The sequence below is a fragment of the Taurulus bubalis genome (assembly GCF_910589615.1).
Source record: "Taurulus bubalis genome assembly, chromosome: 11".
NCBI classification, from domain to species: Eukaryota; Metazoa; Chordata; class Actinopteri; order Perciformes; family Cottidae; genus Taurulus; species Taurulus bubalis.
This window is the reverse complement of record NC_136599.1, coordinates 22,019,874-22,041,827: the sequence shown is the minus strand read 5'-3', so window position 1 is coordinate 22,041,827 and position 21,954 is coordinate 22,019,874. Positions and strand designations below refer to the sequence as shown.

Sequence of the window (21,954 nt, the reverse complement as noted above, 5' to 3'; positions counted from 1 at the left end):
AAAACACTCAGTTTTGATCTTTTCACAGGATTCGTTGACAATTCTGAAAACACAGAACGGCCCCGTTGTGCATTCAAAGAGGCGTCGTCAAGCAAATCATCTCCGGACGACGAGGAAATCAAGACGGCAGACAAAGAGCGGGTTCCATTGGTTGACATTTTATTTCATGGTGGTAGGAACACAAGACAAAGGTCATAAAGTTAGTAATGTTCAGGTCATGCCACTCTTACTCGGTGCACTGCCCTTGAGGAGGTTGGCGCAGTCAGACAGTAGTTTACAGAGGCCGGACATGGAGGGAAATCCACATGTTGACATAAATAAGGAACAGAAAATAGATTCAAAAAACAGTAAATAGAAGATTTTTGTAAAAAGCCAGAGTGGACATTCGCAGAGGCCCCCTGGGATTTTCTTTTTTGTGTATGAGGCATTATTACTAATATAATTATTATTATTATGTATTACTCCTTTACATTATGGGGATGAGGCTAATACACTGGCTAAAATAAGGAAACGGTTATATGGATGACGTCTGTCACCTGCTCCGGGTGACCGTTTTTTAATTTTTTTTATATTAAGGCAAATAGTTTCCACCCAAACCATAGACTGCAACCGTCTTGAGCGTTCTCAAGTCTAAATACACGGGGATCTCTCCTCCGTTAAGTGTCACCACCTGACTGGATCAAATTCAAAGAACGTTGTGGGAAAATTAGACCGGTCTTAAGGGTTAATAATACGGGTGAGTGCTGGAATTTAAAGGCATCTTTTTGGAGGGGGCACACCAGGAAAGGGGTCTTCCCCGGTCCAGTGTGGACCCTCGGGAGCCTGATGACACAACTTGTGGGTGCATCGTCGCGTGGGCCGAACGGACAAGTCAGACATGGTTCCAGTGTATCTTACTAAAAACATAAACCTCCACAGGTCACACATTTGCTAAATTTACACTTAAAAATTGCAGGGCTGTACAAAAACAGGATTGTTTTGATGATTTAGGGAAGAAAACAATAGTTAAGAACTTAAGAAAGAAAAAAAAAGTCAAAGAAAAAAATAACACAAGACCATTTGATACTCAACCACGAACAGGCATGATTTTGTCTCAGAATATTGCCAAAGTTCTCATATCAAAACAAGTGTCCTTAAGTCGCTCGTCGCAGCTTATTGTGGTTCAGCAAGGACGTTTGCATCAGTTCACTGAAGGAGACAGAACTCGCACTAGTGATACACACCCATGCGCTACTACGTTCATTTGCAAGTACTGTATGCATCTCCTCACATTTTCGCAGCTGTTATGGCTTCAAAAGGTCACAACAACGTCACAGTCTCTCTCTCTCTCTCTCTCTCTGTCTCAACAGCCGAAAGAAAGAACAAATAAGACTCCCCCAGGAATGCTCCGAGGTCAAATAGTCTCAGGCAGAGTTTTTTTTAAGCTTTTTCTTGTTAGTTTGTGTTGACGACTGATTGTTGTTTGACAGTACATCCCCAAGGGTAGTATCCCTCCCCCCCCCCCCCCCGCCCCACGATAAGATCTCTCCTAGCCTCCTTTCTGTCTGTCCTTTTTTTCTTCAGTCCTTGCTTTCAGCACCTCCTTAAGGTCAGATATGGTAATGTCTCTTCCTCTTATGCACCGGGCTGCAGAAGTCCTGCAAAAACTAACTGCTCGCAAGAAAAGAAAAAAAAATCAAATCAAAAAATCAAAAGACACAGGGAATGAAGGAATATAAAACATTATTCCGAGCTCTGTAGTTTCTGAAATCACATCAGTAGAAATAAGAGGAAAAAATGAACTTTTTATAGTCATTTCAAAAAACTAAATAAAACTATTTTCCAAATTAGAATCTTTTTTTTGGGGAACAAAATGTAAATAAAACAAACCAGATCCAAACCAACACTGCAGAAGTGCATGCATTTATAGTGGTCATCATTAGTAACATCTGCGGGTTGTAAAAACAGAACGCACAATAGTACATGAGAAGCACAACTCTCCCGAGGAGAACCCATCTTACATATTCACAGTCTCAGGTATTATTTATATACTCTATATTTATAACATTTATTCATGTCTTGACTTATGACTAATGATATGCGAGTCGTGGTGGAACGCAGCGCTCTCTCCGTCATGTTGCAGTGGAAGTGAATCATATTTCAAAACTAAAGGCTCTGATGGGATTCAGATTGAGTGGAGAGTTTTTTTTTTTTCTTCTTTTCTTTTCTTTCTTCTTTTTTTTTTTGTTGGCGCTGTGAGATGGGGGATGATGGAGTGGTTTTGACTGTGTACTTTCTCACTGTAGCAGCTTGACTGGTATCTGAAAAGTCCCATTAGGAAAATACAGTGGGCTAGCGGGGGCTGATTACAGAGTTTCTTGGCTGCGGCATCAAAGAGCCGGCGCACACGGCGGCCTCAGCGTGCAGCTCCCGTGTAGAGGAGAGGGGAATGTATACGTCTATGTACTCACGGATGTATAGGCCATGCTTGGGGAATGTGGACGATATATATATGGCACCAAGACAAGGCAGTAACCAGAGATTATCGGCAAAGTCCACCAGTGTTCAAGTAATGAGCGAGAAAAAAGGCGCAGGCGTTTCTTTTTCTTCTTTTTGTAAGTTGGCGTTTGTTTTAAAACAACAAAACTGACAAAAATAAAATCTCTCTTCTTTTTTTTCCACAGAGATGCCTGCATTTTGAAAAAAAGATGAAGGGCCAGGGCGGTTAAGAAAAAAAAGAAAGAAAGTGTGTTCCTGTTGATGGAGGTGCAGATTAAAAAATAAAAAGAACAAAATGTATCAAACAAAAATTAAAACATATTCATTCTCTTTCCATATAAAAAGTGATGAAAAGTATACAAAAATAGAAAATAATTACAGCAGGAGACATGGGCGCTATGGAGGGAGCGAGTGGGAGGTTTTTTTTGTTTCTTTTTCCGTTTCTCTCAATATATTTTGTCTCTGCTGGTTTATTTGGCGGTGGAGCAGTGTAATATGTTGGGGCTGTTTAAGGCGTCTTCCACCAGGTGGAGCTCCACGCCGTCCACCACCACGTCCTTGATGCAGCCGACAAAGCTGGTGCTGTAGGCCTTGGGCAACCGGCGGGCCACCGCCAGCTCCTCCAGACCGCCTGAGGGGAGACGGAGGCAGAGGTTAGTGCAATGACAAGCCGGCCGCACCTCAACACTCAAACAGAAGAGGCACACAACTCTCAAGGAGCGACTGTTTGATTGTCTTTTTGAGGGCTACTGCAGATAGTTACCATTGGTCAAGCACCCACAAGGCTAGATCCTACAGTTCCCACAATGCACCAATAGCAGTGTTTGATGCAGATTTCCCCTGATGAAGTTACACAATTGTTTTTACTGGCTGGAGACGTACATGTCTAGTGAGCTCACCTTTCCTGTGAGAATGTGATCTTTAAAGGGGCACGACGCCCCTTTAAAGATCACACGCCAGGATAAAGATTTGGATTTCCCAACAAATCAGACCTTGTGAATGCCATCAAAAGGCTGTAGTGGAAATATTTTGGTTGAGAAAAAGGTATTCCTGGCACTTAAGCAGTTACTTCTATTTGTTTTGTCAGGCTTTGTGTTCAATTTCAATCCTATTTTTTTCCCGCACGGTGACGCCTGCTTATCTACGCGACAGGTTGACGCTTTATTTGTCAAAAGCACCATGATCAAAAGGGAGGAAGGCAGAGAGCCTGCATACCAGCCAGAGCACGCTAAGACAGACGAGAGGGGCGGGGGGTTTAATTCAACACGCCGCATGAAGTGCTCAGAAATGCGCTACGAATGAAAGGCAGTGACGGAGTGTAACATTGTGAATACCCAACGCCCTCGTTATTTTGAATTTCTTCCCACCTTTAGTGCTAAGCGCTCATTGCCGTGCTGTGACCCCCCCCATCCCCCGATACCACCTCTCAAAACAAACCAACATGGAATCTGTGTGTGACCGGGTGCAAGTAAGAAAAGGAAAAATGTGAAAGGGTCAAATCACCCAACGGCGTCACAGAAATAGTCCCGCTGGACGGTAAGACCTGTCAAGTGGAGAAAGAACGTTCACCGTTTGGCCAAATGACCCTTTGAAGCACTTGTGAACCGGAGTTAAATAAACTCACTTACGGGTTTATCTATCAGTCGCAGAAAGTAAAAAAGAATAAAAAACGGAAATTTCTAAATAGGAAAATATCACGGATTTGTACTTCAAAGCAAAGGTTCCAGCCCCTCTTGTACTTCCCATTCCGCTTGAACTTCCCTGCACTTTTTCTTTCTATTTCAAATCATGCAAAGCTCTTTTGGAAGAAAAAAAAAACCCAAAGTGTCATAACGTTCTTTTTGTGGAGGCTTGATGACCTAATTGCCGGGTGTGTGGCGGCCTCCTCTTCCCCCTTTTGATGCTGTTTTGAGCGACTCCTTTGAGCCAGCACACCCAAAGTACTCATTAGTGTCGTTCTCAATGAATCAGCATAAAAAAAACTTCTTTATTCGGGATTCCAGAGGTGTGTTCTTACTGGGAGAGAGGCTGACCTGAGTGTTTGATATTTTACCTGGCCGCTCTCTCTCGTTATCTACACTCTCAGAATCCTCCTGCATTCTCTCTCTCTCTCTCTCTCTCTGCTTCATGCCAGTCCAACTCCATTCCCCTGCCTCCCCCACATCCTCCCACCTCTCCCTCTCGCCCGTTTTCTCCTTTCTAATCTGCGAAGCCGAGGGTTCACATCCCCGCCGAGCCTTTTACATCCCCTGTCCCAGCCCCCTTCCCTGCTTTAATCGGATCGCGTGCCTCGGAATCGGGGATCGACAGGGCTAATTTCATGCAAGTTACAGATGAATTAATGATGAACAGGGAAAAGGGGGGATTTAGAGAGGAGCAGGTCTCTCCACGGGAGTGCTTGTGCGAGGATTATGTATTCTTGCTGCGGGGCTCGCTCAGCACCTGTTCCACTGCACTGCCTCCCCGTGTGTGCGTGTGTGTGTGTGCACACACACACCTCTACATGTCTCATTAAATGTCACTCGGGCTGCGTCTCCCCTTCAACCAGCCTCATTCGTCCGCCCTGCGCCGCGCATTTTAAAAAGGAAAGTCAGACTCTATTTCGCCGCCCCGTCTTCAATGTTATTTTCCCCGGGAGATGTTCAATTCCCGACGTGCCGCGTGTGTGTTCTTTCAAAAAGAAAAGAAAAAAAGAAAAGAAAAAAGATTTCCCTGAGCCGAGTTCAGACCAAATTGAGGAGGTAGATAACGGGGCCGACTTTGCTCATTTTCAATTCAGGGGAGCAGGCCACTTTTGAATTAGTCAGATAGACTTTCATTTCTCAACTCAATACCTGAATGGGCTTGGACATTTTTTTTCCTTTTTCCCAAATCGCAGCCTTTTTTTTTTTTTTTCTGTCAGAGACTCTGCTCTTCCTCTGCAATGCCAATGAGTTCATGTGCTCATTTTATTTTTCTACCAGTGGAATGGAAGACTAGTACAGAACTACAATTATACCCTTGACTCCATACTGTATGGCATTTGTAGAAACAATTCATATATATCTATATACATTTCTTGTATTGACATGTGTGGGCACCTACCCAACCACAGCGCTCCGTCCGTGTCCAGTTGAGTCGCCGCCAAAGGCGATGACCCCGTTACGGCGGCCTCGTTGCCGACCTGTAGAGAGCCGTCTCTGAGCGCTCTGGTGAGGAGAGAGGGGATAAAGTGAGAGAAGTCGGTGCTGACACCCGTCAGAGTGAATACCTGTAAAACGGCAGCGCTCTAAAGCAGCGAGGGTCCGCCGTGAGCATCACTGCTCCGAGTGCGCCCGCCTACCGGCTGACAGATGCCGACGGCAGCGCCATTTCTTTTAGGCGACACGCGCGTTAACGGGGCAATTAGCACCCGTTAAAGTGTCTTTCAGAGAGAGAGAGAGTGTGTTATTAAAAGGCAGGCTGCAACTATGGGAGTATTGTGCCAACATCGCATGCATGCACACACACACACACACACACACCATCCGAACTTTGTCATCTCCCAGCATCTCAGGTGGTCTCTCAAAACACGGTGAGATCAGGACGTTTGGAAGCAGAGTGTTTTTCCTTGAGGATCGATTATTCTTGCCTTGCGCGATGAGGCCGACCTAATTATTATTATCTCTACCACCCCCATCGTACTTCCACAGCCACACTGGCAGTGAATGTTCGGCGCCGATAAAGAAGAGATCGCGCGGAGGGTGTTAAGTGGGTCATTCCCGACGCTCAAGCAGTTAATCCGTTCCTAATGAAGGAATCCATTAATGTGACATCGCTGCGTGGCAAAAAAGTATTGCATGTTTTGTTTTTTTACATCTGAAATGATTATCCAAATTAAAACCTGTGTCTAATTCAAGGGTTATTTATGTCCGTACATGCTGTAGACACATGCTATGGGTGTAGAAAACAAATGTCATCGAGGCTAAATTAACATTTGATTAGTTGCGATTGTTTTTTGATGGGAATGTACACAGCGTCGACTTCACTATTTCAGCTGATTATGATTCTGTGTCATCAGATGATCAATGTAGGCGTACTGTAGTGTATGTGTCACTAGAAGTAGCGTTGGTACATTTATATTTATTTTCCTGGATACATTTCTTAATTACGTGCCACACTGTGTGCTGGCACGTTGCCGCCTGTTCTTTGAACGTGCGGCGATGAGTCGAAGCAATTTGATGCTCGACGCGTTCGCGCTCCTGCATGACCGGGCATGAAAATAACCTTAATCTGAAACTAATCAGAGTCATCTCGGCGCAGCAGCGTAGAATTCGAGCAAGAGATCACACCGTTTGCAGCAAACGCAAATACAATATGGATTAAGTCTAATCCCGGGGTCTAACTGTTCCGGGCTTTCACCCCCAGCCACCCGCCGCCGCCTCCCGTCTTACCTGCTGGCCTTGATGCGTATCCAGCGGTTGGTGTCGACGCGCACCGAGGAGCGCAGCACCACGGGCTTGGAGCCCAGGTCGTACGTCATCTGGACGCGTCCGTCCACGATGGCCAGGGCGATGTAGTCGGAGCGCTCCACGCCCTTCCCGCTCCACAGCACCAGGCCCTGGGTCGCCTCCGTCCGGACGCTCAGCTCAAACTTGTTCACCAGCAGGGCCTTCTCGCTGGGAGACAAGAAAACACACATCAGTCAGCTCATCCGAGAAGAGGCTGGCGTCGGCTGACGCGGCTCGGTCGGCTCGTGTCCCGCATGGCTGCGTGTGTGTGTGTGTGTGTGTGTGTGTGTTTCAACGAGTGGTTCTGTGTCTCGGCGCGTGGAGCCAGAAGAAAAAAGCTTTGTAGCTCGGCCTCTACGGCCTCACGGCAACAGAGCCGCAGTGATTTATCTTAAAGGGATGCAGACTTTCGGAGTAGCAGAAGGGTGAGGGCTGCTTTGTCATTAGCTTCCCAACATCCTGCAGTGCTTCCCGTGTTGCTCTGTATGTGTGAGTTTGTGTGTGTTGTTCAGGCAGCTGTTAGATCACCGGTGTCCGTGTGACGTGGATGCAGAGACTCGGGGCGACGTCCACCCCGTCCGAAACGCACTGTACGACACAAACACACCTACAAAGTCCCCGTGGTCTCTGTGGAGTCCAGCAACGATATGGTCGACATCCAGAGAATTACCCCCTCAGTTTGCGTGTCTGTGTGTGTGTGTGTGCAATGTCATCAATCAGCACCTGTGCAATTGTCTGCACATCTGCCAAATGGATCTACTTCCCCCTTCTTCAAAGGGTATTTCGACATAAAGACAAAGACAAGGTGAGGATACGTACGACAAAGAACCAATGACACGTGGCTTTAAAAGAAACACACACAACAGCAACACAGAGCTGGAGACAAAGGTTAGACAAGACAGACAAACAAGACAAAGGAGTCAGCGTAGCAAACCAAGAGGCTCATGGGAGTACAGGACAGGAAATGGAGGGGGAGGGGGGTAAGGAGAAACTGAGTATGGCAACTTCTCCTCACGCTGTAAGAAGTGCTCACTCATTTTCTCCGAGGGTTTTCTTTTCGTTAACGAGCAAGAATTTAAAAAAAAAATGTCGGGTGCACACACGAAATGGGATGATATTTATCTTGTGGAATGTGTCATCAGCTTCTGGTTCACCTCAGCAGAAGCAGGGGGAAAGTATCAAGAGTCTAATAGAAAATGCTTAGTTTGGAGACTTGGACCCCCTTGATGAACTAAATTTGCTGAGGTAAACATGAAGAAGAAGAAAAATATGATTTAAGAGAATTATTTTTTCCCTCCAGAGAGAAAGAGAGAGAGAGAGAGAGAGAGAGAAAAAAAGACATGCAAATACAGCTCAGTGAACCCTCTCCTGGCAAACCCTCAAAGAGCTTACAGGGCCCAATAAATCTCCATTGGAGCGGCCTGTCAGTGATAAGGTCAAGGTTATTAAAAGTGCTGAATATATCATGAATAAAATACCGCCGGCGCGCAGCATTCTGACTCTCACATACCACTGACTTCACAGAGCGCCGGCTTATCGTTGCTGATTTTGTAAATAGAGGGATTTTTATCTACTTCTTACACGTTTTCAAATTCTCTGGGGTTTTTGTTTTCTTTCTCCCCAGAGTGCTGTTCTCTGATTCCCCTCCAGGTGGCAGTAGATCATAAAAAGCCATCGGGGAGGACGGGACGGGCTGCAGCAGCTGGTTTTTGTGCCCTTATCGCAGCTCTGAACTTCAGGATTAATTGAAGCGGAGGCTCTTTGTGACTGGTATTGGTAACTCTGGGGACGAGGGTTTAGCCCTGTGAGGTTTGTCTGGAGAGGAGGTGGAGGATGAGGAGGCGAGTGGACGGTACCAAGGCCTAAAAGCTTTTGAGAGACTCACCTCTGGTCAGATGGGTTCTCCAGAGACTCAGGACTTAAAAGGGAGCAGGGGGGGAGAAAGTCAACGGCATGCAGTGTAAGCGCACAAGGCCAGGAGGAGAGGAGGAAGGAGGTGGGGGGAGGAAGGATGTTGTGAGCCCACTGGGAGACTCACACAAGGTCTGCTTTGGACCTGGAGCTGCAAAAAGCACAACTTATCTGCTCTACCGCAAGAATATCGACCGTGTCAACAGTCGGTAACAGCTGTTTGTGTGTGATCACAGGAAGTGTGTCGCTGAGCCCTGATCACACCACAAGGAGCTTCTCAAGGGGAACTAGTCGGATCAAGATGGATGACTAATGCAGCAAAATGCCCTGGGGTGAAGCATCTTTCTCTCTCTTAATGCGAGCCATCAAGATTAAGTACACTCACGGTCAGTGTGTCCACACAGGTAAGAGACCGCTGTCAGCGCCCGCCTCTATATTTATGGCGCAGTCATTACCGTCCGTCTAGAGAATGGACGCCGCGAATGAGAAAAAATTGGGCAATTGTCAGAAAAAAAATGGGGGTCAAGCGCCATATCGGTGGAGAGTCACGACCAGATCTGATTTGTCACTGAAATAATGGGGCTTGAGCTAAAATCGACCCCGAGCTTTTCAGATGTCTGGGGGCGCGATCAAAAGGGGGGCCGTAAATAGTAACGGCGACATTAACCCGAGGAGAGCGCTTGACATTTTGGCCTCTTAACGTCTCTCTCTCTCTTTCCGAGAAATGTTTTTTTTTTCATTCCCTTTACAAAAGAAAAATCAAATCACGGCGAATTGATCGGCACGCCCCCAGAGCACCGCGCCAGGGCTCGGCTTCGCTTAGAGCCACACTCATTGTGGCTCTTAGCAAATGTGACATCCATTAAACTTTTGACAGTCTGGCTCCAAGGACCACTGCCCCCCCCCCCCCCCCCCCCCCCCTCCTCTTAAGTGAGATTGATGCCCGTGGCTACACAGGCTGAGAGAGAGATCTCAATCGGAGATCTAATCTACAAAAGGGAGACAAATCTGTGATTAACATGTCACTGCCTCTCTGTAGGACTCCGCAATTATTCACATTTCACAGTTTGGGGATCTGGCAAAACACAAGATGACATAAAATGCTCTGGCATGGATTGGAACTCTGGGTCGAATCCAGTCTGCTTAATTTGAGCTGAAGTCGGCTTCGTCGCTTTCTGGGATTTTTTTCTTTTCTTTACTTACCGAGCTAATGAGCTGGAAGAAAAACTCTTTACAACTAAGTCATGACCGAGGCCTTTCCCAAGCAGAACCTCTACAGGCAACAGAAACTAGGTTAAGGGGTATTTAGTATATCCTCCTCTTCCAGCTTTTCAAGGGCCCTCGTTTATTTCCCACACACAACAGATTCAGCGTAAAGTGCACTGCAATTCATTTCGCTTAGGAAGAAGTTACAACCATGCATGAAGATAATGCACATTCTTCGTACAGCAATTCATTTTTCTCTTAGGGGGTTGAGCACAATGCTTATCATGCACACATTCATGCTTCCCTTTGCTCATGGAGAGAGAAAAAGAAGAAAGAAAAAAAGCAAGGATCTAATGGCACTGCAAAACGTATTTAGGATAATGGAATCTGTCAAATTAAATCATGGATATGGAGCTTGAATATAAAATCCGACTTAAACGGTAAAGATGATTTTCTGTGTGGAAATTATGACTGGAAACTGAATGTACTTTAATCTTTTTCAATTGGGTTAACTATCAAAAATGGCTTTGTTGTTTATCGGGGGGTTGCGGTTAGTTGGGCTGGATTGGAAGCCGGGCAAAGACCCAGGCGTTAAAGTCTACTTACTCTGGGATCTCATTGGTCAGTTGGCTTGATTGAAAAGGAAAGACAGCGAAGGACATTCATGTGAGGACAACGACAAGGACGGTCAGACTGAAGGACAGGACACAAGGTCAAACAACTGGAACGCTGAGGTCACGGACAAACGACAATAGATACACGTAGCGACACATACACACATACACACACATACATAAAGCGACACATAATGCTGGACTTTCTCCAGCCAGCTGTTTTTCTGAGTCGGGAGTGTGAGGATCGGCTTTTCACACCTGAGTGTTTGTGTGAAGAGCTGTGGGACGAAGATATAGAGCCGTATGCTTGATGTCTTTCTTTTCCAGGTTCGTCACATCAACATTTTTGTTTTGCTTATTGCCAACCTGGAGGCGCACTCCTGCCAGCCTTGTAGATGGATGGACCAGTAAAAATGTCTCATCAGCTGCCTCAAGGGAGAGGATTTCTTTTTGTTCTGTTGCCGTTTCACTCAGTTAAAAAACTTTTTTTATTTTATTTTTTACACCCGGTCCAAAAAAAACCAAACATTTTACACTTACGTCCTCAAGGGCGTTCGGATGCCAGTTCTCTCTTTTTTTTTTTAAAGTCACATATTCTCCGATTGTCCGGGAGCGAGCGAAAGACCGCAGAGCGAACTGAGCGCGCTCAGGGCAAACACTGTGATTGTTAACCGTCTCGCTAATTAGCCAAATCCTGTCAAAAGTGGAAGCAGGACTGTCACGGACAAGTAAGGGGGGGGGGGGAGATGAGCTATTAGCCAAACGCCTCGTTCACCCTGAAGCCCTAGCACTGGTGATATCATCAACGCTGTCACCGCGGCTTACCGAGGGAGGAGATGGATGGACGGAGGGGTTACTTTGCTAATAGCTTCTCTCGCTGTGTGACGCCGACTAAACGAGGACGTTCCCCTTGTCCTCTTCCTTACCTCTTCGTGACTGCGTTGTGGTACTCGATGAACGTCCGCCCGTCAAAGGCAATGGCCTCGGTCTCTCCGGCGGCCTTCTCGTAGACGGCTGTGGAGGAGGGCGGGAGAGGATTTGTTCAGAGGATGAGATCACACCAATCAATAAGACAGAGGGTTCTGCTATCAGAGCCGAAGGCAATGGAGTGTGAGCAAATGGGACGGGGATGGGAGGGGTGATGGTGCGCTCTGTAGTTTTAATTAACGTGAAAGGGACAGCCGGCCACACGCACAAGGTTAATGGCGAAGGCGGTGACTGAGTGTGGAGGAAAGATCAGGCCGGAGTGAGTGTACGTCTGGCAGGGTGACGGGAAGATGATGATGAAAGGGGTGTGCAACTCCCGAAAAAAAAGCATTTAATGAATATTCAACTGACGCATTTCATCACTTTCATGACTGCCGCTTTTAGTTGAAAACCAATACACGAGAAACACAAACTGAACGAGACATCAAAGGTCTCCTATCAAGGCTGTTGCTACTCACTGTTCTGACAGCGCTCCCCTCTGAACCCGTTCAGGCAGAGGCACTCGTAGGTGTCCAGCACGGGTTTGCAGTGGCCGCCGTTGTGGCAGGGCTCCTGGGAACATGGGTGGCCCTGGAACATGGCCACGTCGCTGGAGCGCAGGGCGTTCTCCTCCTTGAGGATGGGGGTACCCATCAGGATGATCTGGAAACAGGAACCACAGGGTTAAAAGGGGGCGTGGGGGGGGCATGCCACGCCGGTGACTTCGCACATACTTTGGGTCAAAGGACACATTTGACACTGTGACACTGGTCGTTTGATGTATTCTGTGGCTCTGGAGGAGTTTTCTGGTTCCCGTTCACACTTTTTAGAGAAACACAGATGTATATGATGCCCAACACTTGAGCAGAGAGTTGCAGGTTTGTTTCGGTGTGCCCTCTGCTTCCTCATTCAGCGTAAGACGTGGGTTGAGAAAATACGTTTTCAGGGCCTTTACTATGACATGTTGTATATAATATGAAGTAAATGCATACTACAGTTGTAGGTCAGACACAAAGTCCCCAGAAGCTCAATTTGAACGCTTAGTTTAATAAACACAGACTAGACTTTTCTATTCCCACATTTATGATCAACCGGCCTGCAAGCTTAGATCCTGGAACTAAATCAGTATAATCTCATAAACTCACAAACCTGCGTTCACGCGATACTCTTGATATTAATTGTTTTTGACCTTTCTTGGGAGGGTTGCCTTTATGGTTCTTGTCTTGCCTTAAAATCTCAGTTTCATTGCCTTTGTTGTCAAATTTGTCAGATTAATTTTCTCTCTCTCTCTCCTTCGTTGGAAGATTATTATTTGTTCGACGGAGGGCATCGAAACACGATGCGCTGTGCGTTCCTGCTGAACAATCATTGAAGCTAATTATCACCACTTTACACAGTGACGTTGTTGACGTTTTCACACAGGTGAAGTGTCCCAGAAATAAGGTGTTGATACGCCACCCTCCCACACACACACCCCCACACCCCCACACCCACACACACACACACACACTAAACTGAGAATACGTCTTCCCTCATAATTAACTATTCCCAACAGGCCAAGGAAGACAAATGCCACATTTAGCTTTTGATTTGCTCGCAACTGTCGAGGGAAAGTTTGCAGAGGAGAACTAATGACAAGTTTGCACAAACAGTAACATCCTGCCTTTGTTCTGCCGGGTTATTTTTGGCACTCAAGAGATGAGCTTTCTTTTTGCTGGAAAGTGGAGACAAAAATAATAATAAAATAAAATAAAACTGGAAGGCTGTCAGGGAAAGATCTGAGAATATTGAAAGATGGGACGGAGAGGGGGTGGGGGGGGCTTCAAAATGCACATTCTATTATTAGTGCACGCTAATCCGAAATGAGCAGAGCCACTGCCCGTCACAGTGTGAGCTTGTAATGGGAAATTACTAAACGGGCGTCTGTAGTACTGTACTTACTGACAGCTGGACAGCTAATAACCGCCAGCGAGGGCGCGCGGGCCCAGAGTCATTACACTGACATACACTGGATATAAATTACATAGCATCCAGGAAGAGAATGACACAATACTTGTTGTAGAAAGAGAGGCTCAGTCAACATTTACCTCCTGGATCGTCCCCTTGAAGCCCTCCGTGAGCGCAGCCACTCTCGCCAGTCGGCTGTAATCGGGAGCTCCGCCAACAAACAGAGACTCTTTCAGGTTAAGATCTACGTGCAGGTTCTGATGAGACAGGACACAGAGAGGTATGGTGAGGCAGTGCTGTGCAAACTCGGGCAAACACCCCTGTTTCTTAAAAAACAACAACGCCCGATTGAATGTCTTCCGTACCGCATCTCCAATCCCTCTCAGGGGCTGTTTTCTCTCTATTCAGGACGTAATGGTTTAGAGTTTTACTTTAGTGAGTGGAGTAATGTGTTTGTGTCCAGGGAGCGTGAAATAAGTTGCATCCCTTTAGTGGAGACGTAAAGATTGAGATTCATAAAACACATTTGCAGACGTGTCACCGTCATATAGATTGTCCTATTAAAAAAAACACAAAAAAAGAGACGAGGAGTTATCCATATTGTAGCCGGCAGACACTTTAACTGCACTTCCTCGCCCCTCTTTCCACGTCAATACACTTGATACATTACAACATAATTGATTTCTATGTCTCTCAGAGAGAGTGGTCAATTATGCTCTATCTGAGAGACATAAAAAGAGACTACAAAGGGAAATCAGGAGCAGGCCGGACTTAAGATATGGATGCTTCTTCGTCGACTTCTCTAATGAATGGCTGATCATAAGCACCGACCTTTCAGACGCCTGAGTGTGGAGACACATTAATTGCAATTCATTTGCTCTGCAAGACGGCTGTGAAATTCGATTCCTTCCACCGAACCTTTGGGACAATTGCTTTGCATTAGCAAGGTGCAGCGTCTCCCGATTTGCGGAGGGAAAGAGAGGCGGCCCTCTTCAGAAGGAAGGAATTAATGATCTTTATTTTATGTGGAGCAGTAATTGCCAGAGGGCTAAAGTGGAGTTAATTGCTGGAAAAATGATGGAAGGGGCCAAATAAACAGGCTTTGTGAAGGCAGGCTGGCACCGGCTCAGCTGGTATTCAGGATGGGATTTGGAGTGCAGGAGGCAGCCGTGCTTGGCAGGAGCCCCGGGGGGGCCATCCCACAGAGGCCCGGCGGAGGTGGCGCTCGGGTCAAAGCGTGGCCTTCTCGGCTTTGGAAAAAAGTTGCCTCGCCGCTCCGTCAGAAGCTACCGACGGAGAAAGTTACTTTGGAAGTGAGATCACATGCAGTGGAATATTCAGTTTTCTTCTCACGTGGGTAATCCACGGCACCCGGTGAACGAGGACAGCTGGTCCCGTGGGGCGATGTGAGTGGTGCTTGTGTTGTTATGGGCGAGTGAGTGAGTGAGTGAGCGGGTGAGTGAGTGAGTGAGTGACTTCATGATATGATGGAGAGATTGTTCCAATGTTCGCAGAAGAAGCGAGAGCAGATGACAAAAGAACAGCTCGGTTTGGCTTGGCACCTCGCCGTCTCCTACGGTGTGTTTTTTTCTCTCTTCCCCTTCGCTCGCCTTCGCCGTCTTTTCTTCTTCTTCTTCCTCTCACTTTTTGGACGGCCGTGCGGCACTCGGTGACTCGCGATATTCCCGCCTACGCCAAATTAATGAAGACGGCTCTTTGTCGTTAAAAAAAACAATGGCCGCCACGAAGATGGCAGTCTTCTTCCCTCCCACCTTCTCACCCCCACAGCAGATGGGCGAGGTGAAAGCCAAGCCGCGTTCTTCGGGGGCGCTGCTTGTGTGTGTCTGTGTATATGGGCTTATGAAATGGCAAAGTTTTTCGAGCAGAACTGGCACCTTTCAAGCCGCCCGCAGCTCTGCAGAAGTACCTTCTTTCTTTTTTCTTTTTTTTTTCTGCGCTCTTGTTGCATGGAGAGATGTGGGTGAGAGGACACGGTGAAGGACTCAAATGAAACATGGGCTAAGGGGTGTGACTGGGACTTGTCTCATTACCTTGCGTGATTTCTTATTTCCAGACAGCACATCATAGAGAAGGAAAGAAAAATAGGGAGGAAGAGAGTTATTAGGGGAAGGCTAGTAGGTATCTGTGCACAGAGAGGCATGCAGAGCTACAGTAGAGCTAGCAAGTGCAAAGGCCCACTCACATGTACTCTTTCATGCACACATACACAAACACACACACAGGGAACATCTGCGAGAGCGTCACACATAGTGTGAGCACAGTCGAGTGAGATCAGGCAAAGAAATGCAGCATGCACCGTCGCGTTACGTGCCACAAATAAATTGACACTTTTGAGGCGAGTGGCTACAAAAAAGACAGCAAGTCTACGAAAGGCCGTGCACGAAGCAGATGGTGCCATCAAGAAAAGATGAAAAGAAAGAAAAGAAGAAGAAAAAATGAAAGAAGAAGATAAAAAAAACGTCACGGATGAGAGGCGGCGGAGTGGCGCCACTTTGCCCAACCCTCGTTTATGGAGCGCTGCCGCTCAACGAGAGGTGAAGGAGATTTTCATTCCTCCCTCCCGCACCTGTGTGCCTTTCAAAGCATGCGCCTCAGCGCATATTTGCAGCCGTCTTTGATATGACGAACACTCCCAGCGGGCAATATGTAGCCATACATGTGCCGGCGTGTGACCACCTTTGATATGATACCGGCTACTCAAAGCGAAAGCGTATAACCAAAACCTCCTCCCTCCATGTTCTTGAAGCACGAGTGGGACAGAATTAGCTGAGAGCCACGCTGGAAGGGATCTCTGCATTGAGCTCCATAACTAGTCTGAGCTACACCCCCCCCCTCTCTTTTGCTTTTCCCCTTGCTCTCTTCTTTTAATAAGATTTTCTGCCGCCTCTGTTGCTGGAGTAAAACACAATTACCATACAGACGATGGGAGGCGGCCGGGGGAAGGACAGAGCAGAGAGAGAGAGAGAGAGAGAGAAAAGGGGGGAGCGTTGCGTCTTACATTAAGCCGCGTTGACAAAGTGCACATTTGCGATCACAAATTACACAGTTTAATATAATTGGATGACTTACGGGCTAATCAAACTATTAGATTGCCTTCATTTGGAGGCATGTACCTGCTTTATTGGTCTAGACGCGGGGCTGAAGAATTTCATTACGCTACTGTATCTCCTTTATCTGCCTCCGGCTCCCAAGACACCACCTCAAAGGCTGAATTCATAAAATTGACTGTAGACCAGCAGTAAAAGCTACTTTTTCTGTTGCTTTTCCTACATGCAACACCAAGTTTTTTATCTCCAGAACGTCAGCAGGCAGTGAGGCAGAGAGATTTTTTTAAAAATTGGGGGTTTGTTTTCTTTTTTGGGGAATTACAGGTCGTACAAAATTACGACAGCTTGTCAAACTGGGGACGGGGCGAATGATAGCGGCATGTTTTCAGCAAATCAAGCCACCAGCAGCAGCGTTGCAGAACCTTAGCAAAAAGGGGGGTTTGCAAGGTCAAAGGGCAAAGAAATAATAACATAAAAAAATGAAAAAAGGGGCACCAAAAGCCAGAGGTTGTGGCGTTGACGTGACCAGAGCACGCGGACGATGATGAGACGGATGCATGTCGGTACGGAGCAAGCGAGGCCGAGCAGAGTTCCGGCCCCATCAGCACATCGAGATGACCATGGCTTGCCGCTGCCTCCTTACCGGCGCCTCCCCTCGGACAGCGTCCTTCTTGTTCACCATGATCTCTCCTTTGCGGTTGGAGCGCTCCAGGTTGACGGTGTTCCAAACGTTCAGCTGGATCGCTTCCTTACTCCTGAATCACACACAAATACACACACACACACACACACACACACATCGATCAGCATGTTTCGCATTTCATAGGATCACAGCACCCCCCAAAAAAATGTCCTGTATGAAATCTATCTATGTATCTATTTCCCCCCCTGGTTGTGTCGGTCAAACCCTCGTAAGGATCTTAGGTGGCGCTGACCTGATGGTAGCAGGTCCCTTCCCGAGGTCGTAGCGGAACTCCAGGATGCCGTTGTTGAGGGACAGAGAGATGAAGTCGCCTTTCCCGTCCGTTTTCTGGCCGTTGTAGAAGATCAACCCGTTGGAGTCATTGGCCATGAGAATCACCGTCATGCTGACCTTTTGGCTGCAAGGGGGGAGCAAACACAAGAGGCCCGAGGTCAGAGTCACGCCTACTCTACACCTACACGAAGACTGCTTGTTTGTTGTCTATATGGAAATGAGGTAAGATATGCTATTGTTGTTAATATTCCGCATGCTTCGACGATGTGTTATTTGAGTTCGGGCTTAAAGAAGGAAAGCAGCTGCGGCCGCAGGCCCCTGGAACAAGCTTAGTCTATAACGACGTGGCATCCCGTGTTCGGTGATGCATGCAAGTCTCGACGGTGCGTGTTACATGCGGAGACACGGGGACTTACCGCAGATCTTGCCCGTAGAGATGGAGCCCCTTCAGCTCCAGGTAAGAGTCTCCGTTGAACAGTGGCATGTAAGCCCCACTCCTCTCAGCCACTGGAGAGAAAGAAGAAAAAAATAAAATAAATAAACAACAACAAAGAGACCATATTCATCCTCAGGTCCTTGGCTTTTTTTGTTGTTGTTGCTGCTGCTGACAGAATTGAAATTCAGGGATAGTCGGTGCATCTTTCAGGGACCTGTCAGCATTATGGAAAGAGATGGATTTGTGTTTTCATAGCCTTTGGGATTAAGACTTTCACTTGACAGAAATAAAAAAATAAAAAAAAAAGAAGAAAACAAAATCCCCCACAAAAAAAAACCTTTATGTCAGACTGATTACACAGCCCGCCACAGTGTAACAAAGAACCTATGGAGACATGTAGAGTTTAACACCATAGCTGGGACCCGTGAAATAATGCAGCCATTGTATTTTGGCAGGCCCCCCCCTTTTTTTTTATTTTACAAAATCGTGTCTTTGCAACGGGTCTGCGTCTGGCTGTCTGGAGTGATTAGGACCGGCACCGTGCCACCACTCTAACAAGTGGCTTGACATTAAACATCATTCAAGTGTCAGCCAGAGGGAGTGGGGGGTGATGTGTTCATGGTGCAAAGACTACCAACACTAGACGCTCTCCAACACACACACACACACACACACACACACACACATACACACACAAACAAACGCATATCTACGTAGCCAGCAAGAAATTCGTAATTGGCTGGGATTAGATGAGTCGAGTCGGGACGGGGGAAGGCAGACGGAGATGAGAAAGCTAATTAGCTATTGTGCAGAGGACTGCTAATGATGATGGTGCGCACCGCGGAGGAGTGTGGGGGGGAAATAGTCTCGCACAACACAACAAGGACCTGCGCACTAAACTGAACTCCATTAGACTAACGGAGCTGCTCAGGGTCGTTTCTTACTGAGGAGCATGGTGGGGTTCTTTTTGCTTTTTTCTTTATTTGCCCCTAGTGTTCAAAGTGAAAGCACCGCGATCAATAAGTCGCCAGAGGCCCTGGCGTTGGATTGCATCAAGCGAGTTGCACTTTTCACAGTTTTCCTCTTGCTAAAACGCAGCAAGAACATAAATGCAACGCCCGGGGAGCTGCTGCCGCTGCATCTCGTGCTCGAGGTTGGCAGTACAGCGCTGAGGTAATGTTGTTTATGTTTGACGATTGCTGCTTAATTAGCACTAAATAAACCCGTCAAAACAATAATCAGAAAAGCTGCCGGTCCCCCTCCCTCCCAAAAAAATCAAAGTTCCCGGTCCTGGCCCCAATCAATCAGCTCTTCAGTGAATCCGTTCTCGATTTAGACTCAATTCAGCTCAAACATGCTGTGTTGGAGCGAACAATGCGAGAGCGTCAAGTAAAGATGAGATCATGAAGATAAAAGATGTCATTCATAAAATCAAGGAAAATGCCAGAAAAAAAATTAACCCTTGACACAAGTGTGTGTGTGTGAGCAAGAGAGGGATTGTGGAAGTGTGTGTGCTTACGTTGACTGTGTTTTTGTGTGTTAAAGCTGGCCCCTGGCTTGTTGCAGCATGAATGTAAAACTGTGTTGAAATTCAAAGCCCCACCCCCCAGCAGTTAGTTTTACAAGGACTGGCTGAGTCCAAGAGAACCTGCTTTCATCACTAAATTGTAATGATTTACCCCATCACAGGGTAAAAGCACCAAGCGAAGAAAAAAATAAGAAGAAAAAAAAGGGCATTCAATACCATTGGAGCACCCTTGAGAAAAGTCCTTGATGGTGAATATTACAGCAGCGAGCTGCACTGACAAACCCTGGCAGAATGGAAATGGAAACCATAGCTCAACTGAATGCGCGCACACACACACACACATACACACACACACACACACACACACACACACACACACACACACTTAATATTACGCTCAATTCACCTTCAAGCTTCCAATGAGTGGGGCTGTAAGACACCCGTCTTCTCAACTGTTCCCGGTGCAGCCCTCGGAGGGTGCGTCCGCCTTATCTGTTGAGCTCCTGTCTGGGGCTGACACTCTGGCTGACTGACGCTCCCATTAATCACGGCGGGCAGGGAGGACTGATGCGATTAGTCATCTCATTGATTCCAGTGGGGGGGGAAATAGCCTTTTTGGAATGGGAGACGCTCTCGCTCCCACACGGCATTGATTTTGGTTCACCTCAATTTATTTTAATCACCTGCTAACTGGGACTCGGGCTTGGAAAGGCTGTCGTTCCCATCTGGGCTTTCTGAATTCCCAACGGGGGCTGCGTCTTCCTCTTTTGTGAGGGATGTGCACGTGCAGAGCGCGTTACGGGAAGGCGGCGTTCGCAAACGTTCAGGAAAGGGAGGAAAAATCACTGGGTAGACTTGAGGCTGCGACTCCGCCATACATGCTAATGATGAACTTCAAAAGCAGCTGAGCCGTGCTCTGGTCTTTTCCCCAACCGCGGCCCGGTTCTGCCATGTGGAGCTGAGTAGCTCCAAACACGTTTTGAGCACAACACCTGTGGGCGGATATGGGGGGAGAGGGAAGGGTAAGGAGGGAGGCTGCGGCCGTCGCTTCCCCACTAACAAGCGTAGCTGAGTCGATGCGGCGAACGGCCCTCCGGGGCCAATCATCTACCTCGGTTCTGCAGCCCACCAACCCTCCCATCCCCTCCCAGCCGGAAGGCTCAAACCCCCACCCACCCCGTCTCATCTTCTGCATTTGATCTCGCCTAGTCGATGCTGATTGGATGGAAATGCCACAGGGCGGAAAGCAAAAAAAAACAGAAATAAACACTGGTAGCAGCTTGATAAGAACCGGAGAGAACAAGCGAGGCGTGAAGTGGTGGAGTTACACCAGGACGTTTAGTCACATTACCTTTCTCGCAGTGCCTCCCTTCACGCCCCATGGGACACTCGCACTTGTAGCCTCCCTCGGGAAGCGCCTGGCACTGGGAGGACGGATGGCACCTGTTGGGCTCGCATGGGTCATGGACGTCGGCGCAGGTTGGACCTAGAGAGACACACACACACACACACACACACACACACACACACACCGTGAGAAAACCACAACAACGTTTTTCAACCCCTCTCCCTTTTCTTCCATCTGAGGAGAGAGACCAAAATAAAAAAAGGGGGCATGAGGATTTCCTCTGTAATAGGGGTCATTTTCCTAATAGGATTGGGAAATATTACACGTCCAGATTAGACAGCGGAGAGCCGCCCCGCCGCCACGTTTCTGGGCCAACGCCGACTGTGGGAAAGGGCTTCGGCAGCGTCTGGTTGGACGGTGGTTCTGCCCTCTGCCACACAGCCCCTCCGAGTACACCCGTCATTACATGAGCAGTCAGAGCCTGCGGTGAGGAGGGCGCTTTAATGAACCCCACCCGCTGAGATGGGGTTCCCACCCACAGTTTTTTCCTAACTCACTCTTATGGAAGCCAGCTTGTATCCTCCACTTCTTCCCTCCCTCCCATGTTTTCACTCTCTGACCCCCTCCTCTGTCCCCCTCTATTTAGTCTCTCTTTTGGCTCCCTGTGATCCGTCCCTCTCCGTGAGATCCCCGATCTTGGCCATTTGTTTCCGAACTGACGCGATGATGAAATCAACTTGAATGCGAGTCCGCAGGGCAACGGTCCAATTCTCATTATCGCCATTCATTTAGCGCCGCGTTGCCAACACAAATTTGATCACAGCGACGCTTCTGCCGAGCAGAGGGTTTATCTCCCACTTCCCCCGGGGCTCCTCAGTAAACAGCCGAACATAAAAGCACCCCTTGTATAAAAGGCAACGATCATGTAATGTGATCCTTTTTCCAATCCGCGTTTCAAAGTCAAGGAAAAAAACACCTCCTAAAACTTGTCTGAGAGGTCGTTTCCC

At 47.5% G+C, this 21,954-nt stretch overlaps 1 protein-coding gene across 1 annotated transcript in view; it reads right to left on the bottom strand.

Moving 5' to 3' along the window:
* Positions 1-2,056: 2,056 nt before the first annotated feature.
* The window catches only part of agrn (agrin), a gene marked incomplete at its 5' end in the record, with an annotated part of 206,570 nt that continues 186,672 nt past the window's right edge, over positions 2,057-21,954 (bottom strand). The window contains 12 exons of the mRNA XM_079226528.1: positions 2,057-3,109; positions 5,563-5,666; positions 6,891-7,115; positions 8,833-8,865; positions 10,671-10,694; positions 11,605-11,692; positions 12,124-12,307; positions 13,732-13,848; positions 17,303-17,414; positions 17,595-17,759; positions 18,052-18,142; positions 20,951-21,085. Coding sequence (XP_079082654.1) covers positions 2,949-3,109; positions 5,563-5,666; positions 6,891-7,115; positions 8,833-8,865; positions 10,671-10,694; positions 11,605-11,692; positions 12,124-12,307; positions 13,732-13,848; positions 17,303-17,414; positions 17,595-17,759; positions 18,052-18,142; positions 20,951-21,085 — 1,439 coding nt within the window. The 3' untranslated portion in view covers positions 2,057-2,948. The remainder of the gene's footprint in view (positions 3,110-5,562; positions 5,667-6,890; positions 7,116-8,832; positions 8,866-10,670; positions 10,695-11,604; positions 11,693-12,123; positions 12,308-13,731; positions 13,849-17,302; positions 17,415-17,594; positions 17,760-18,051; positions 18,143-20,950; positions 21,086-21,954) is intronic.